General features: G+C 46.5%; 1 protein-coding gene and 1 long non-coding RNA gene across 15 annotated transcripts in view; one reads left to right on the top strand and one right to left on the bottom strand.

Moving 5' to 3' along the window:
* Positions 1-14,873, top strand: part of CRAMP1 (cramped chromatin regulator homolog 1) — a 124,818-nt gene that overhangs the window by 44,042 nt on the left and 65,903 nt on the right. For all 14 annotated transcript variants that reach the window (XR_010591124.1, XR_010591123.1, XR_010591122.1 and 11 more), the window contains 3 exons: positions 3,774-3,859; positions 5,066-5,189; positions 12,666-12,747. Coding sequence is in view for 11 of the 14 variants with exons in the window: in XM_065559782.1 (XP_065415854.1) it covers positions 3,774-3,859; positions 5,066-5,189; positions 12,666-12,747 (292 nt within the window). In the remaining 3 variants the exon portion in view is untranslated. The remainder of the gene's footprint in view (positions 1-3,773; positions 3,860-5,065; positions 5,190-12,665; positions 12,748-14,873) is intronic.
* Positions 7,967-14,873, bottom strand: part of LOC135974012 (uncharacterized) — an 83,416-nt gene continuing 76,509 nt past the window's right edge. Inside the window, exons 3-4 of the long non-coding RNA XR_010591125.1 lie at positions 9,205-9,289; positions 7,967-8,368 (exon numbers count right to left, since the gene is read on the bottom strand). This is a non-coding gene — a long non-coding RNA (uncharacterized LOC135974012). The remainder of the gene's footprint in view (positions 8,369-9,204; positions 9,290-14,873) is intronic.

The following is a 14,873-nucleotide window of genomic DNA, read 5'->3' as shown; positions in this document are numbered from 1 at the left end:
TCTGATTTTTTTTTTTTTTTTTTTTTTTTTTTTAATTTTTTTTATTGACAAAGTGTGAACCTTATCTTAGAATTTCCTAGCGTTTGGTTTTTTTGGTAAAACTATAGTGATCTGTTAGGGTGGTTGTTACATTTTTACAACCCTAGCTCTGGTTATTAACTTGAAATTATTAAGCTATTTGTGTAGGATCAATAATGTACCCTTATCTGGACATGGATCAGGCACTTAAACTGAGCTGATGGCTTGTGTGATACAGTTGTACAGCACCAGTAAATTTGTGTGATACTACATTGAAGACACTTGTCTGAGAAATTTTGATTTAATTAAAATCTAGTTACAAGAGCTGATCCTCAGCTATTTTAAATTGTCATAGCAGTTGATGGTGCTATGATAATTTACACCTCCTATGGGGCTCCTCCACATTTTTTCAGATTTGTACCAAAAAGGCCTGATCCATAACTAAGGCTAAGATTTTGTCTCAGATATTTTTAAAAAGTAAAAGTCACGGATGGGTCATGGATGATAAACAAAAATTCATGGAAGCCTGTGACCTATCCCTGACTTTTACTAAAAAAATAAGACAAAATGGGGAGGGAGGAGGGTCCAGCACCTACTGCTGCTGGGGCTCCAGGGGGCCACCCATTGTGGCTGAGTGCTGGGGTCCCCTGCCACTTGTGGCTCCTCGGAGCTGTGGGCCCGCAGCTGGGAGTTCGAGGGTTTGTCCATGGCATCTGGCCAGCTGTGGGGGCCCCGTGCTGCACTGGGGCTGAAGCGGAAAATGTTATGGAGGTCTCTGGAAGTCTCTGATTCTGTGACAAAATCTTAGCCTTATCCATAACCCATTAAATTCAGTGGGAGACTTTCCACTATCTTCAGTGGGCTTTGGATCAGGTTATAAATGCAGGTGTGATTACAACGATGGTTTCCCCTCTTACTACAGTGGAAAACTGAGTGTGTCTGCTGAGCAAAAAAAAATGATTACCGGGGTGCTGATTGTGTGAATCCATTGTTGTCCCACTTGTCCACATAATGATTTGACATGTCCATGTAGCAGCAATGCATCCGCTAGAACCATTCTGGTGCATCCAGGCATAACACGCCTTACAACCATGATGTGTGTTCTTGCACCTTATCCTATCCAACATGCCTTTCATAAAAGGCTTCTCCCATAATGCCCAGAACTGTCGGTGGGAATGAGGATTTTTGATGATTACCAAACATGAGGCACTGCATTGTAGGAGGGAGCTGCAGCAGTGTACTGTATGTCTAATGCTTGTACCTTTATGTCCTCATTGGGGAGACTGTACTGATGCAACAGAACCTGATCCAGACCTTGCTTTGCAACTAATACTTATAAAATAGCTGTCCCAGCTGTTGTGTAGATGGAGAGTTCCAAGCAGTGGTTGGTTGTGATATCTTTTTGCCTTGCACAGACAGAATTTTGGGGTAGTCCTGTTGCTGGAAGCATTGTGAATCTCTGGTAAATATTGCTGTAGACTGTTACAAATGTCCTTGAATTCTGTTACTTTGTAAGAGTTACAGTAAAAGACAACCTTGCAGTTCATTTAAGTTTTTGTAGTTACTATTTTGGGGGAAGGAGAAACAATAATAAATATTGAACAAAGATAATATATATCCAGAGCTTTTTGTTGACTGCAGACTCACTAGATCTTTCCAACTCAATTCCCGTTCCAGACAACATGGCCTAGAGCAGAATCCTCAGTGCTGTTATCCCCAGTGTCACTCTTGAGATGGTGGCACTGTGACTAGCACAGACACCTGCAAACTGCTTAGGTCCCCAAACTCCAATGGAAATGGAAACTTGGGTCTCTGATGAAAGGTTGAGTGATTGATATCATACATCTGGTGAGTCAGACACGAGGAGGAGGTTCTATGCTTGCCCAAAGCAAAACTCAAACGTTTGCCAGCTAAACTCAGGCAAAACAGTCTGATAGAGGCATTCTCAACTGAGTTTGTTGCCTTCTCACACTGTGCACCCTCTAGGAAGATAGATTTCAATCCTTGTGAATGAGGTTCATTCATGCCAGTTTTGTCCTTGTTTGTATTTAACCAGGGTTGCTAAATCACATGCTAGTTTCTTGTAAATCTACTTGCTTGCAGGAGGTTGATTTTTTCAAAAGGACTCTGACTTCATGATCAGTAATATTTGTAGCTAGGATAAGGGGATCAAAACTCATGTTTTGAGGCATAAGATCTCTGCTGTTGTTGTCAGGAAGGAATCCCACCCTTCAACTGTTTCATTGCATAGACAGGCAGGTGTATATTGTGCCCTCCTCTGAGGCTCAGGTATTGGTCACTGCCAGAGACCTGGTGTTAGTCCCTGAGGTCCATCAAATCTAATAGTTGGCGCCAAACAATCCCAAGTTTTGGTTAAATTAAAAAAAAAAAAAGCAGCAATGATATGCTTATAGCAGTTACAATAATTGCATCCGTGTGAAGAAATATCAGTCCTTGCGTACTGTTGGGAAGGCCCCATGGCTGACAGGTCTGCAGCAGACTGAGGGTAGGAAGCACTGTTTCACAGCTTAGCAAGTAGCTTTTGTTTCAAGCAACAAAAGTTTGTTTTTTTTATTTCACTTGAGAGCTTTAAAAAAAAAAAAAAAATTAAGGAATCGGTCATCACCTCTTGTGTATCACAAAAGTTCATCAAATGATGCCAGTACAAAAGAGCTCTCCTTGCTTCTGACAGCTCAGTGCAAATGAAAATCTACTCTGACAGCTCTGGGAGTTTCTGAATCTGCTGAAACGCACAGCTTAATGGTTCACACATCTGGGCCTACTTCATTATTTGATCTGTTGCATTTCTCCCCTGGCCTGCTTAGTTTCCAGAGCCCCCCTGTTAGCAGCTTCCCCACTTAGCAGCCTAGGTTAGGAACTGTTTACTAGTCCATCTGTCTTCCCTTGATCAAACAAAGAAGGTGGCCCTGCTGTAGGGGCAGCCTCCAGCACTCCTTTGCTTCTTCTCACACTCTGCAGGATCTCCTCTGCACAGTCTAGATTCCCCTTCTGGTTACCACCATCAGCAGCTCAGGGCTCTCAGCCCCTGCATCATGGGCCTGTAACCAGAGAGCAGGACAGCCTAAGGGGAGTGGGGGTGGGGAAAGAGGTTTAAAAGTAACATTTTTCCCATAAGGAAAACAAAAATTATCTTCTCAGGAGGCTTATGATTATTGATGTGGTGTTGGAGCCAAAAGACAGTCTAGCCATACTGTAAATGTTTAGTACGCACAGACCCCAGCATAAGCAGCTGGGCTTCATTTCTGCTCGAGAGGAGCTTGGTGATGGCCTTTGAGAGGATTCTTTGCATGCTCTCAAATCTAAAGACTCTTCGGAATCTTCAAAGCAGGCCCTGTGGTGCAATCATGGGGGGGAAAGTAAGACAAAACAATGGTCTTTTATGGCCACCCCAAAATAAAAAGGCGGGCTTTGAGGATCATCTCTTCCTGCCAAGGTGACAAAGAATTCAAGCCTGTTTTTCATATAGGGTCTCTCATTCAATGGGCAGCCTCTTGTATAGTGCTTCCTGTGAGTCTAGCAGTGCAGAGGTACAAGAGTCACTTCTGTTTCATTTTTAGGAGCCTAAAAGATGGCAAAGGCCTCAATGTGCCCCTGTAAGTCTGGATTCCTGCCCAGCAACCCCTTGCATTCCTGCCCAGTCATGTAGGATTCTTTGTATCCAACTTTTTTACTAACTATATATATGTTGCTTTAGTCATAGTGCCTATAAATATTTCTCTTTCAAATCTACTTAGGGCCACGACTGTTCGCTACAAAGGGAGAAACCTTCGGATCAAAGCTCCAATGTGCAGGGCACTGAAGAAACTTTGTGACCCAGATGGTACGTAAGAGAAGCTGAAATGGGAAAGAGTTGTAACAGATGATCAAGAGAGCGTGAGTGGCAGTGGGGCTTCTTTGGTGTATGCCTCTCTGGCAAGGGAATTCATGCTATCTCAGGTTCTTTTGGGGCACTGGATGTTCCTGTTCTCTAGTTGCCCCATTCATTTGCATCACCAGTGATACAGCTTTGAGAAAAATCCACTTCTATAGATCTTGAGATCTGATGCTGGCTGCTAAAGTACCATGCAAATAGAGAAATTGGAAAAGAAGTTGCTACGTTGGAGAAAATCCTTTTTGCTTTGCATCTCGGGCTTAGAGCCCTGCAACCTGACTTGAACCTGACAGGACCAGACTATGTGTACGGTTTTGGTTGGGTCAGAAAACAACCTGACCCACTCAGGATCTCTCCTTCTCCTGCCCATGGGGTCAGTGCAGTGGCTTGCGTGTCACACTCTTGCCAGCTGCCACCACCTCGCTGTACTAGGTGTGCGCCAAGGAGTTGCAGAGCCTCTCACTCCGCAGTGTGTGCACAGCGCAGCGGGGATGGTGGCTGATAGGAGTAAGGCATGTAGTCAATGCATGCAGCTGCCAATGTGCCGACCCTACAGGCAGGAGGTGGCGGCACTGACTCAGGTTGGGGGGGAAGGGTCAGTTAATGACTCTATTACGGTTGGGTTGGGTGGTCTTGGGTCCAGTTCAAAACCAGTTCAGGCTTAAAAATTAGGCACAAGCAGACCTTTACTCAGGCTGTTCTGTACTTGTGGATGGCTGTCTTCATCCTAGTGCCAGCAAATGAACAGCTGCATGTTGCTTAGCACTGAACATTTCAGATCTTCTTTACTCTTTCCACCTCAATACAAAGCACACTTTCATCAGCGAGCAATATTAAATGCAATTTAAAGATCTGAACAATTACACTTGTCAGTTCCTAGCCATCTGTGTTTTGACATAGCACTGCTTAATCAACTGTCAGCTCTAGTGCAATTGCAGTGTCCAAAGATAACATTGGTGCATCAGAACTGGAGGTAATCTGAGGAAGTAGGCTCCACTGGTGAATTTGAGCTGCCCAAATGCTCTTATAATGCTTTCCCCACCTACAATTTTTAATTCATCTGCCTGAATATTTAGCTGCATCTCTGACAGAGTTGCATGTGTCAGGAACACCTGTCTGCTTTGACCCATTGTTTTGCTCTCCTTCTTCCTTTAGGCATTAGTGATGAGGAGGATCAGAAGCCAGTACGTCTTCCTCTGCGGGTCCCTGTGGAGTTACAGCCACGAAATAATCATGCATGGGCTCGGGTGCAGAGCCTTGCCCAGAACCCACGGCTCAGGTAACCAAGGGCAAGATGGATCTTATATGTTGAAAATGAAGGGAGGAAATGTACAGGTGTGGTACAGGGCACCTTTCCAACTTCATTCCCTCTCATTTGAGGATTTGTCCTCTCCTGGTGCCTGTGGCATTCTATTTGCAAATAGGGTTGCAGAGCGTTAAATCAAAATACTTTCTAATCACCAGTACAGGACCAGCATGTTTAAATTTGCTGATCCTGAAAGCATTTGTACTTGTCTGACAAAATGCTTGACTCTAGTGCAGTGATTCTCAACCTTTCCAGACTACTGTACCTCTTTCAGGAGTCTGATTTGTCTTGTGTATCCCCAAGTCTCACCTCACTTAAACTATTTCTTTATAAAATCAGACATAAAAATACAAGTGTCACAACATGCTATTACTGAAAAATTGCTTACTTTCTCATTTTGTCTGTATGAAATTTTAGTTTGTACTGACTTTGCTAGTGCTTTTTATGTAATCTGTTGTAAAATTAGACAATCATCTAGATGAGTTGATATACCCCCTGGAAGACTTCTGCCTACCCCCGGGGGTATACATACCCTTGGTTGAGAACCACCTCTCTAGTGGGTCATGTGATATCAGACTTTAAAATATCATTCTGATTACCATTCTGCTTTAAATCCCCTTATTTTGGTTCATGTATGACTTTACCAGCTTCTCTCCTGAACTACTGAAGTTAGATAGCATAGATGACACAAAGCATTAATAAGTGTTGAGGGGATCCAGGTGGATCACTGGCTTGTGGCACTAGCTCTAGTTAAGATGTATTGGATTTAGTGTGTTGAGAGGGAGGACAAAGAAGCAAAATAGCAGTTGAAATGATAGGTTCTTCTTCGAGAGATGTCCCTGTGGGTGCTCCAATACAGGTGTTGGTGCGTCCCTGCGCCTTCGCCCGGAGATTTTTGCAGCAGTACTCATAGCGGCCACGCATGCTCAGAAGCTGCCCCCCGCTGTGACTCTAGGTTAATAGAACGCATGCGTGGCCGGTCTCCTCAGTTCCTTCTCAACCGTCCCCGGCCTGAGACGGAGCTCAGCAGACTCATTAGAAAATCCTTCACTCTTGCCTCAATTACCCTTTAGTAACCAGTTCCTGTCAGTTTTCTCTGTTAATATAGTTACTTACCCAGTTTATCTGTTTTTAAAAAAAAAAAAAAAAATTCTGTCAGCCGCCGCTATGCCGGGCTCCACCGGTTTCAAGCGCTGTGCTATCTGCAAGGAAGCTATCCCATCATCGGACGGACACTCAAAGTGTATAAAATGTTTGGGGGAAGCTCACATTCCCCAAAAATGTGCCCACTGCTGCAAACTCAGCTCCAGGGCACGGAAAGACAGGGAGCTCAAACTTAAACTGCTCCTCCTTCAGAAGTCTATCGGGTCAGTTTCAGACCCAGGCGTTGAAGCCGGCTCCGCTCCCCGACACAGCCCCCCCGCCGCAAAAAAGCTAAAAAAATCTACGAAAAAGGGACACCTTTCCTCACCTAACAAGGCTATGAGGCACAAAGTATCTCCAGCCAGATCAACGATCTCTCTGCCTGTGTTTCCTCGCCTCAGCAACTTTCATGAGCCAGGCTCCTCGGGAACCGCGCAAAAGCCGCCCGAGGCTCCGGCGGCAGCGCGAGGCTCCGGTGCCGAGGCATCAGGCTTCCAGTTGCCTGCCTCAGTTACGGCACCGTTCGGCACCGCGACTGAGACGGTGCCGACATTCCACAGCATGCCTGACCCCAGGCAGCCTGATGTTGTTCGCCCGGCACTGACCGCGGCACCGACCCCTGCGGGGCACTCTGACACAGGGATCACAGGCAGAAACCCCGATCGCGGGAATGCTCCTGTGCGGCAGCCTCTCCCGGCTCAGCTTTCATCTCCCGCAGGAGATTCATTGACTCATTTTACCCAGACAGCAGATCTTCTAGTATCACCTACCTTGCACTCTCCGCTCATGAATGCATATTCTTTTTCAATGCCTGAGTCAGTTTTCCTCCAGTGAGGAGGAAGCAGATCCACAGGGAGTTTTTTCACCATATCATGACTCCCAGCCTCAAACCAAGAGCAATAAGGGTTATGAGAAAACTACCTCATCCCACTCTCAGGACCCTGTCTCCTGGGGGATGAACCCCTGGATGGCACCACCTATGCCCTACCCGCCACCATGGCAATACTGGACACCATGGGCATCATACCCTCGGGAATACATGCCCCGTGGCCACTCGACCAGGCGCAACACTGATCCAGCACCATCTCCTAACGAATATGCCACTGACACGAGACGCCTGGCAACACAGCCACGCTCCCAGGATAAGCCTAGCCCTCCTCCTGCTCCAACAGAAACGGAGCTAGCACCTGAAGAAGCATTGCTTCCCCTTCCTCCTACTCCCTCTGATGAATATACAAAATTCCAGGACCTCTTTAAAAGAGTTGCTAGTGACCTGAGAATTAACCTGGACGTGGTCACCGAACAACAGCATGAGCTAACGAACATCCTACAGCCCCCTTCTTCCTCCAGAGTGGCACTCCCAATTAACGCAGCCCTTTTAGAACCCGCTAAGTCCATCTGGCAGACTCCAGCGACAAGCCTACCTACCTGCAAGCAAGCAGACAAGAAGTATTTTATTTCTCCAAAGGACTCTGAATTCCTTTTTACCCACCCAGCACCAAATTCATTGGTAGTAGACGCTGCGAACCAGAGGGCTAGACAACAGTATTCTTGTTCTGCCCCACCCAACAAGGATAACAAACGACTGGACCTTTTTGGTCGCAAGGTCTATGCATCCTCCACCCTCCAATTTCGTATAGCTAATTATACTGCAGTCCTGGCAAAATACGACCATAAAAATTATAATAAGTTAATGGACTTTATTGATGACATTCCAGAACAAAGAAAACAACAGTTCAGAGCTACGGTTTCTGAGGGCCAAGCCATTTCACGCACCGCTCTCCAAGCAGCCCTCGATGTAGCCAACACAGCGGCAAGATCGACCGCTACAGCGATAGTCATGCGACGGGGCTCATGGCTCTCCTCTTCCTTTTTTCCTCGCGAAGTTCAGAACACAATTGAAGATCTTCCCTTCGACGGTGACAAACTCTTTGCTTCTAACACGAATGAAGTGCTTCATTCAATGAAAGACTCCAGGACAACCCTCCGGTCTCTAGGTCTCCAGGCACCTACGACCAGAAGACGACAATATCGATACCAACCGTACCACCGGCCACGTTATCCCGCATTTACACAACCTTCCCATAGACCGCAGGAACAGCAACAGCCGCAACGTCAAAGACCAAGATTCCAGCGACGTCGCCCAAACTCTGCAGGGGCACCTCAACCCCCACCAGCTAATAGGCAGATTTGAAGACTTGGTCGAGGGTTTAGAAAGCAACGCCCCACTTCAGCCGCCACACCTATCTTTGGACACCGCTTACGACCTTTCTTCCATCAATGGAGGAAGATTACCTCCGACAAGTGGGTCTTAGAGGTAGTTACAATTGGATACGTCATCCCCTTCCTCTCCTTACCTCCCACCCACCCACCCTCCCCGTCCCTCTTCAGGGACCCTTCTCACGAGCACCTACTCCTCCAAGAAGTGCAACATCTCCTTCATTTGGGAGCAGTAGAAATCGTGCCAGAGCGACACAGAGGGAAGGGTTTTTACTCCCATTATTTCTTAACGGAGAAGAAAAATGGGGGATGGCGACCAATCCTCGATCTCAGGCGGCTCAACAGATTCATCAAAAAGCAAAAGTTCAAGATGGTGACCCTCACTACCATAATCCCAGCGCTGGAGCAGGGCGACTGGTTTTCTGCCCTCGACCTACAAGATGCCTATTTCCATGTCCCCATACATCCGGCCCACAGACGTTTCCTCAGATTCACCCTTGGTTCCACACATTTCCAATACAGGGTACTCCCCTTCGGACTATCTACAGCCCCCCGTGCTTTTTCCAAGCTTCTAGCTGTAGTCACTGCCTACCTCAGGAAACAAGGGGTCATAGTGTTCCCTTACCTCGACGATTGCCTCCTCAAAGCTTCAACATTCGACGAGGCGCTCCGGTTCACATGGCTCAGTCGATTGCTTTCTATCTCTCGGCCTACAAATAAACAGAGACAAATCCACATTACGCCCCACCCAGCACCTGCAGTTCATAGGCGCAGACCTCGACTCCCGGACAGGGCTAGCATCGCTCCCACCCGATCGCTTCAATTCCATAAACCAACTGGTCACAATTGTTCGCGACAGCCCTCAGGTAACTGCCAGAGTTTGCCTGCAACTACTAGGTCACATGGCCTCGTGCACTTTTGTCGTCCAGAATGCACGCCTATACATGAGGTGCTTTCAAGCGTGGCTGGCAACGGTTTACAAACCGAATATGCATTCTTTAAACAAGATTCTCTCCCTGCCTTTTCCAGTCAAAGATTCGCTACATTGGTGGACCGTCCACTCCAACCTCTGTTCTGGAGTCCCGTTTCTTCAACAGGCTCCATCACGCATTCTGACCACCGATGCATCTATGACAGGTTGGGGTGCACATATGTCTCATCACACAGTACAGGGACTGGTCACCAACCGAGACCTCCCTGCACATAAATGTTCTCGAACTCCGAGCCATTCGCAACGCGTGCCGTCACTTCCTGCCACTAATCAAGCATCATCACGTACGCATAATGACGGACAACATTGCATGCATGTTTTACGTAAACAGGCAGGGCGGAGCTCGTTCCCATTCGCTGTGCACAGAGGCTATGAAGCTCTGGAATTGGTGCATTGCGAACAACATCCGGGTATCAGCAGCCTATCTTCCCGGAATCATGAACACCACAGCGGACGAACTGAGCAGACGCTTCCCATGGGACCACGAGTGGGAGATAGACGAGAAAACCATTCACGATGTATTCAGCACCTGGGGTTACCCAACCATAGACTTGTTTGCAACTGCAAAAAACAAGAAATGTCTCAATTTCTGCTCCAGAGCAGGACTGGGCAAACATTCCCTGGGGGACGCATTCATGATCTCATGGCACCGAAACCTATTCTATGCGTTTCCCCCGATACCAGTTCTCAACAGGGTTCTGATAAAAATACGAACGGATCGAGCCAAGGTGATCCTCATTGCCCCATCGTGGCCCAGACAACCATGGTTTCCCTTCCTCACCAGAATGTCAATCCAACCACCAATCTCCCTGCCGCTTATTCCGAACCTTCTATCTCAACAGCACGGTCGTTTTCTCCACCCCAACCTGTCCATGCTTCACCTCAAGGCCTGGTTCCTACGTGGTTCTCCCAACGCGAATTAGATTGCTCCGAACAAGTTCAGGAGGTGCTCCTACATAGCAGAACGCAATCTACTCGCAAGACCTATCTTCAAAAGTGGAAACGATTCACACATTGGTGTTCTGCCAACATCTTTCTCCTACCTCGGTACCTCTTTCATTTATATTGGACTATCTCTTGGGCCTTAAGCAATCCGGCCTTTCTTTCAGCTCCATCAGGGTCCATTTAGCTGCTATTACGACTTTCCACGACAGAATTGATGATACGTCTGTCTTTGCTCACGCTACTACGAAGCGTTTCCTCAAGGGCCTACAAACCTTATACCCAGACATTAAACAACCGACCACCCCCTGGGACCTTCATCTGGTACTGTCTGCCCTAACTCAACAACCTTTCGAACCCCTAGCCACGTGCTCCCTTTTACACCTATCCATGAAAACAGCGTTTCTAGTGGCAATTACTTCTGCCAGACGGGCAGGAGAAATAGCAGCTCTCATGGCACACCCACCATATACGATATTTTTTAAAGACAAGGTTACCCTCAGATTGCACCCCAAATTTCTTCCAAAGGTACACTCATCATTCCATATTAATGAGCCCATACACCTGCCGACTTTTTTTCCGAAACCACATGCGAACTCCTTTGAAACCTCAATGCATACACTAGATGTTCGCAGAGCCTTGTCATTCTATTTGGATAGAACCAAACCCTTTAGAACCTCCTCTAGACTTTTTGTCTCTATTGCAGAGCGCTCCAAGGGCATGCCTATTTCTACCCAGAGACTCTCGAACTGGATCTCCCAGTGTATCCGACTGTGCTATCAGATGAAAGGGGTTGCACCTCCAGACGGCATTAGAACACACTCCACTAGATCTCTGGCTGCCTCGGTTGCGTTCTTACGCAAAGTTCCCTTGGCTGACATTTGTAAAGCAGCCACCTGGTCATCTGACCACACTTTTGTTAAACACTATGCCCTTACTCAAGGCCCTCTATCTGACATACGCTTGGGCAGGGCGGTACTTTCAACGGCGTTCCTACCAGATCCGAAGTCCCTACCTCCTTAAGGTACACCGCTTTTAAGTCACCTGTAGTGGAGCACCCACAGGGACATCTCTCGAAGAAGAAGAGGAGGTTACTCACCCTGTGCAGTAACTGACGTTCTTCGAGATGAGTGTCCCTGTGGGTGCTCCACTACCCACCCTCCTCCCCTCTACTTCGGAGTTGGGGGCCCTCCGTGGTAGAGAAGGAACTGAGGAGACCGGCCACGCATGCGTTCTATTAACCTAGAGTCACAGCGGGGGGCAGCTTCTGAGCATGCGTGGCCGCTATGAGTACTGCTGCAAAAATCTCCGGGCGAAGGCGCAGGGACGCACCAACACCTGTAGTGGAGCACCCACAGGGACACTCATCTCGAAGAACGTCAGTTACTGCACAGGGTGAGTAACCTCCTCTTTCTGTGATTCTGGACATGGCAATTGCTACATACTGATGAAAAGCAAAGATTTCTAGATTTCCAGGGATATACAACATTCTTTTGGGAGTTCATGATATCACTCTAATGCTGCCCAGCACTTTCTTAGCACTAGTCCAGGACTGAGTATAACAAGTCCTGGACCTTGGTCAGTGTAACTTTCATTTCCTCAATGAAGAATTCAGAAATAATAACCAAATGCCATAAGGTGGGGGGGGGGGGGGAGAGTTAGTATTTTAGGGTAGGATTTATCCTCCATCATGTGATAGAGGCCAGACATTTTGAGGACAAGGGAAGAAAACAAAAATTTTATCCCAATTTTATCCTCCTTACCACCCTTGGTATTGTAGATTCGTGTTCTACTTGCTAAGAGTCATAGCTAACGTTCCCCTCCTCTTCTCTTTTTTCCAGGAGAAACTGAGAGCCCAAGTCACCTCTGCAATATATATCTCAGAGAATTTTGAGTTTACTCAGAAATCATGAGTTACCTACATGTTAGTGTTGTGCATTATAACTGCCTCCTGTTTCTCATGGGGGTTACAGTAAGACAGGGGTAGGTGCATGGATAACTCTGCATAGTGTGTACATTGCTGCAGTCTCTGCTCCTAGTTTACACTGTGCTAGTCCAATTTCTCTCCTTGATTCTGTTTTGGGAGCAGATTGTGCTTTGAGTTTCTGCTGACTGAGTTCTCCGTTCTCTTGCATTGTTTATCTCTTGTGCAGGATGATAGTGGAGTTACATCGGAAGGTTTCCAGCCTCATTGAGTTCCTGAAACAGAAGTGGGCTCTCCATGAAGTGCGCATTGTATCCTTTTTCTGTTTAGAGCAAAACTGTTAGTCTGCTTTGTGTACCATGTTCAGGGCAATTCTCTCGCTATTCTAACCTCACTGTTTTCTCTCACACACAAATCTCCATTAAAGGAACACCAGTCCCCTGTTTACTAAAGGTAAGATGCCAATATCTCAGAGCTGGTGAAGTGAAGAAATCTCTAGCAGGAATCTAGAAGCATTCTCCCTTTCCTTCAGCTCTTCTATCCTGAATTCCCAGGAAAAATATATTTGATTTTAAATGAAGCTCACCATTTTTTTTCCCCAGTGGGCTCAGTCCAATTGCTCATAGATGGATGTTCACATTACAAAATTCATCATGATGATTGGCCCTTCGGTTGGCTGCCTCAGCGAAGAGGCCAAGGAGGACTGATCTAGCACCTTGCTCTTAGAGATATTCCTTAATCATGGTCTTGTGAGACTGTTAGTTGGACAGTTGGCTGGAAGCTTGTACTGCTGCCACATGTGGCATATCTGTATATTCTTTTTCGGGTAGTATACCTATGGGTGCTCCACTGTAGGTGTGTCTGAGCCCCTAATCAGAGATTGTAGCAGTGTCTGTTCAGCCCACACATGCGTTCTTCCTCCCTCGTGGTCTGCCTCAAATCTGTCTAGCACTGCGCAGGCAAATCACCCCCAGTTCCTTCTCTACCGCCTTTGGTCTCAAACAGAGCGAGCAGTTGTCTCTTCTTTCTCTGTGTCATTAGCATAAGTAGTAGTAGTTTTAGTCCTTTTGTTTCCCTTAATAGCTATAGTTTCCGTTTACCCCATTGAGATTAAAAAAAACAACCCATGTTTATTTCATGTTTCCCGCCTTTTCTCAGGGGATTCCCCCCTCCCAGGGCGTTTAGTAGTTTTAGACTTTCTGTCCTCTCCGTTTTTTTTTTAAAGGGGGAGGGGGAGAAGAACCAACTTTCTTCTGCATTCCTCACTTTTGCAGGGTGATAAACCCACCCCCCTGGGGGCATGCCCGGTTCCCCCAGTTTCAAGAGGTTTCTCTCCTGCAAGGAAGCAATCTTAGTAACATGTGGGCACTCTTACTGTTTTAAAGTGTCTGGAAGAATCGCACATACCATAAAAGTGCACCATTAATATATTAATCACTGGCATCAGGGGCGCAACCTGTTGCCTCCCTCTGGAGTCTGTGTGCACTCCAAGAAGTCAATCTCTACCTCGGTCACATTCCTTAAAGATGTCCCTGTCTTGGAAATTTGCAGAGCAGCAACTTGGGCCTCTGTCCACACTTCCATTGCACAATGTTTCGTGAGAGCCTCAGCCTCCCATTCCATCTTTGGCTCCAGCATACTCTCTGCCATAACAGACTCCACTCTGAAATCCAGCCCCCCGGGGGGATACTGCTGTGAAGTCGTCTACAGTGGAGCATCCATAGGCAATGTTCCCTCTAATTTTTTCCATCCATGTGTGGAATGAATTTTGTTATGTGCACCAAATTATTGAGGTAATGTGTGGATGTGCGCCACCAGTAGAAACAAAACCTAGATATAATATATATTTTTAAAAAATTACCATAGGGGTAATTACTTCAGCCAGGACAGGTTAGGCATTTTAGAACTCACTACTCAAAGAATTAAATTTAAGCATAAGAGAGAAATAAAAATTATGAAATGCATAGACCAGCCAAAAACCTCAAATAATAGCACTTTGAAAGCCTAAAATTACAGAGAATATATGTGCATTGCAGGAAGTATCAAGAAATAACACCACCAACAATAATCAAAGTATGTGAAGAGGTGAGTGTGAAAGTGTGTGTGTGTGTGTGACACAGATAGTGTGTGTGTGTGCGCACATGTGTGTGCGCAAGACAGACATGCGTTTCCCCTCTAAGTACGTCCACAGCCTGGCAGGACTCCCCAGTGGACTGCAGCTGCTCTGGGGCATTCTTCAGGTAATCAATATTGCTAACTCTCATGCTATATGCTGGCTTTCCTTAAAGTCCCAGTGTGTATGCACTGGCACAGGAGGATGATATTCAGGAAGAAGTATGTATATATACAATATGTCCTTGAGTTCTGGCAGAAGTGGAGTGGCTTCCTCCCATTCTTAGTCAGGGGACTAAAACTTAAAGTATCCGTACACACTAAA

Source organism: Chrysemys picta, chromosome 10 (genome assembly GCF_011386835.1).
Source record: "Chrysemys picta bellii isolate R12L10 chromosome 10, ASM1138683v2, whole genome shotgun sequence".
In the NCBI taxonomy this organism is placed as follows: domain Eukaryota; kingdom Metazoa; phylum Chordata; order Testudines; family Emydidae; genus Chrysemys; species Chrysemys picta.
This window is presented reverse-complemented; position numbering and strand designations above follow the sequence as displayed.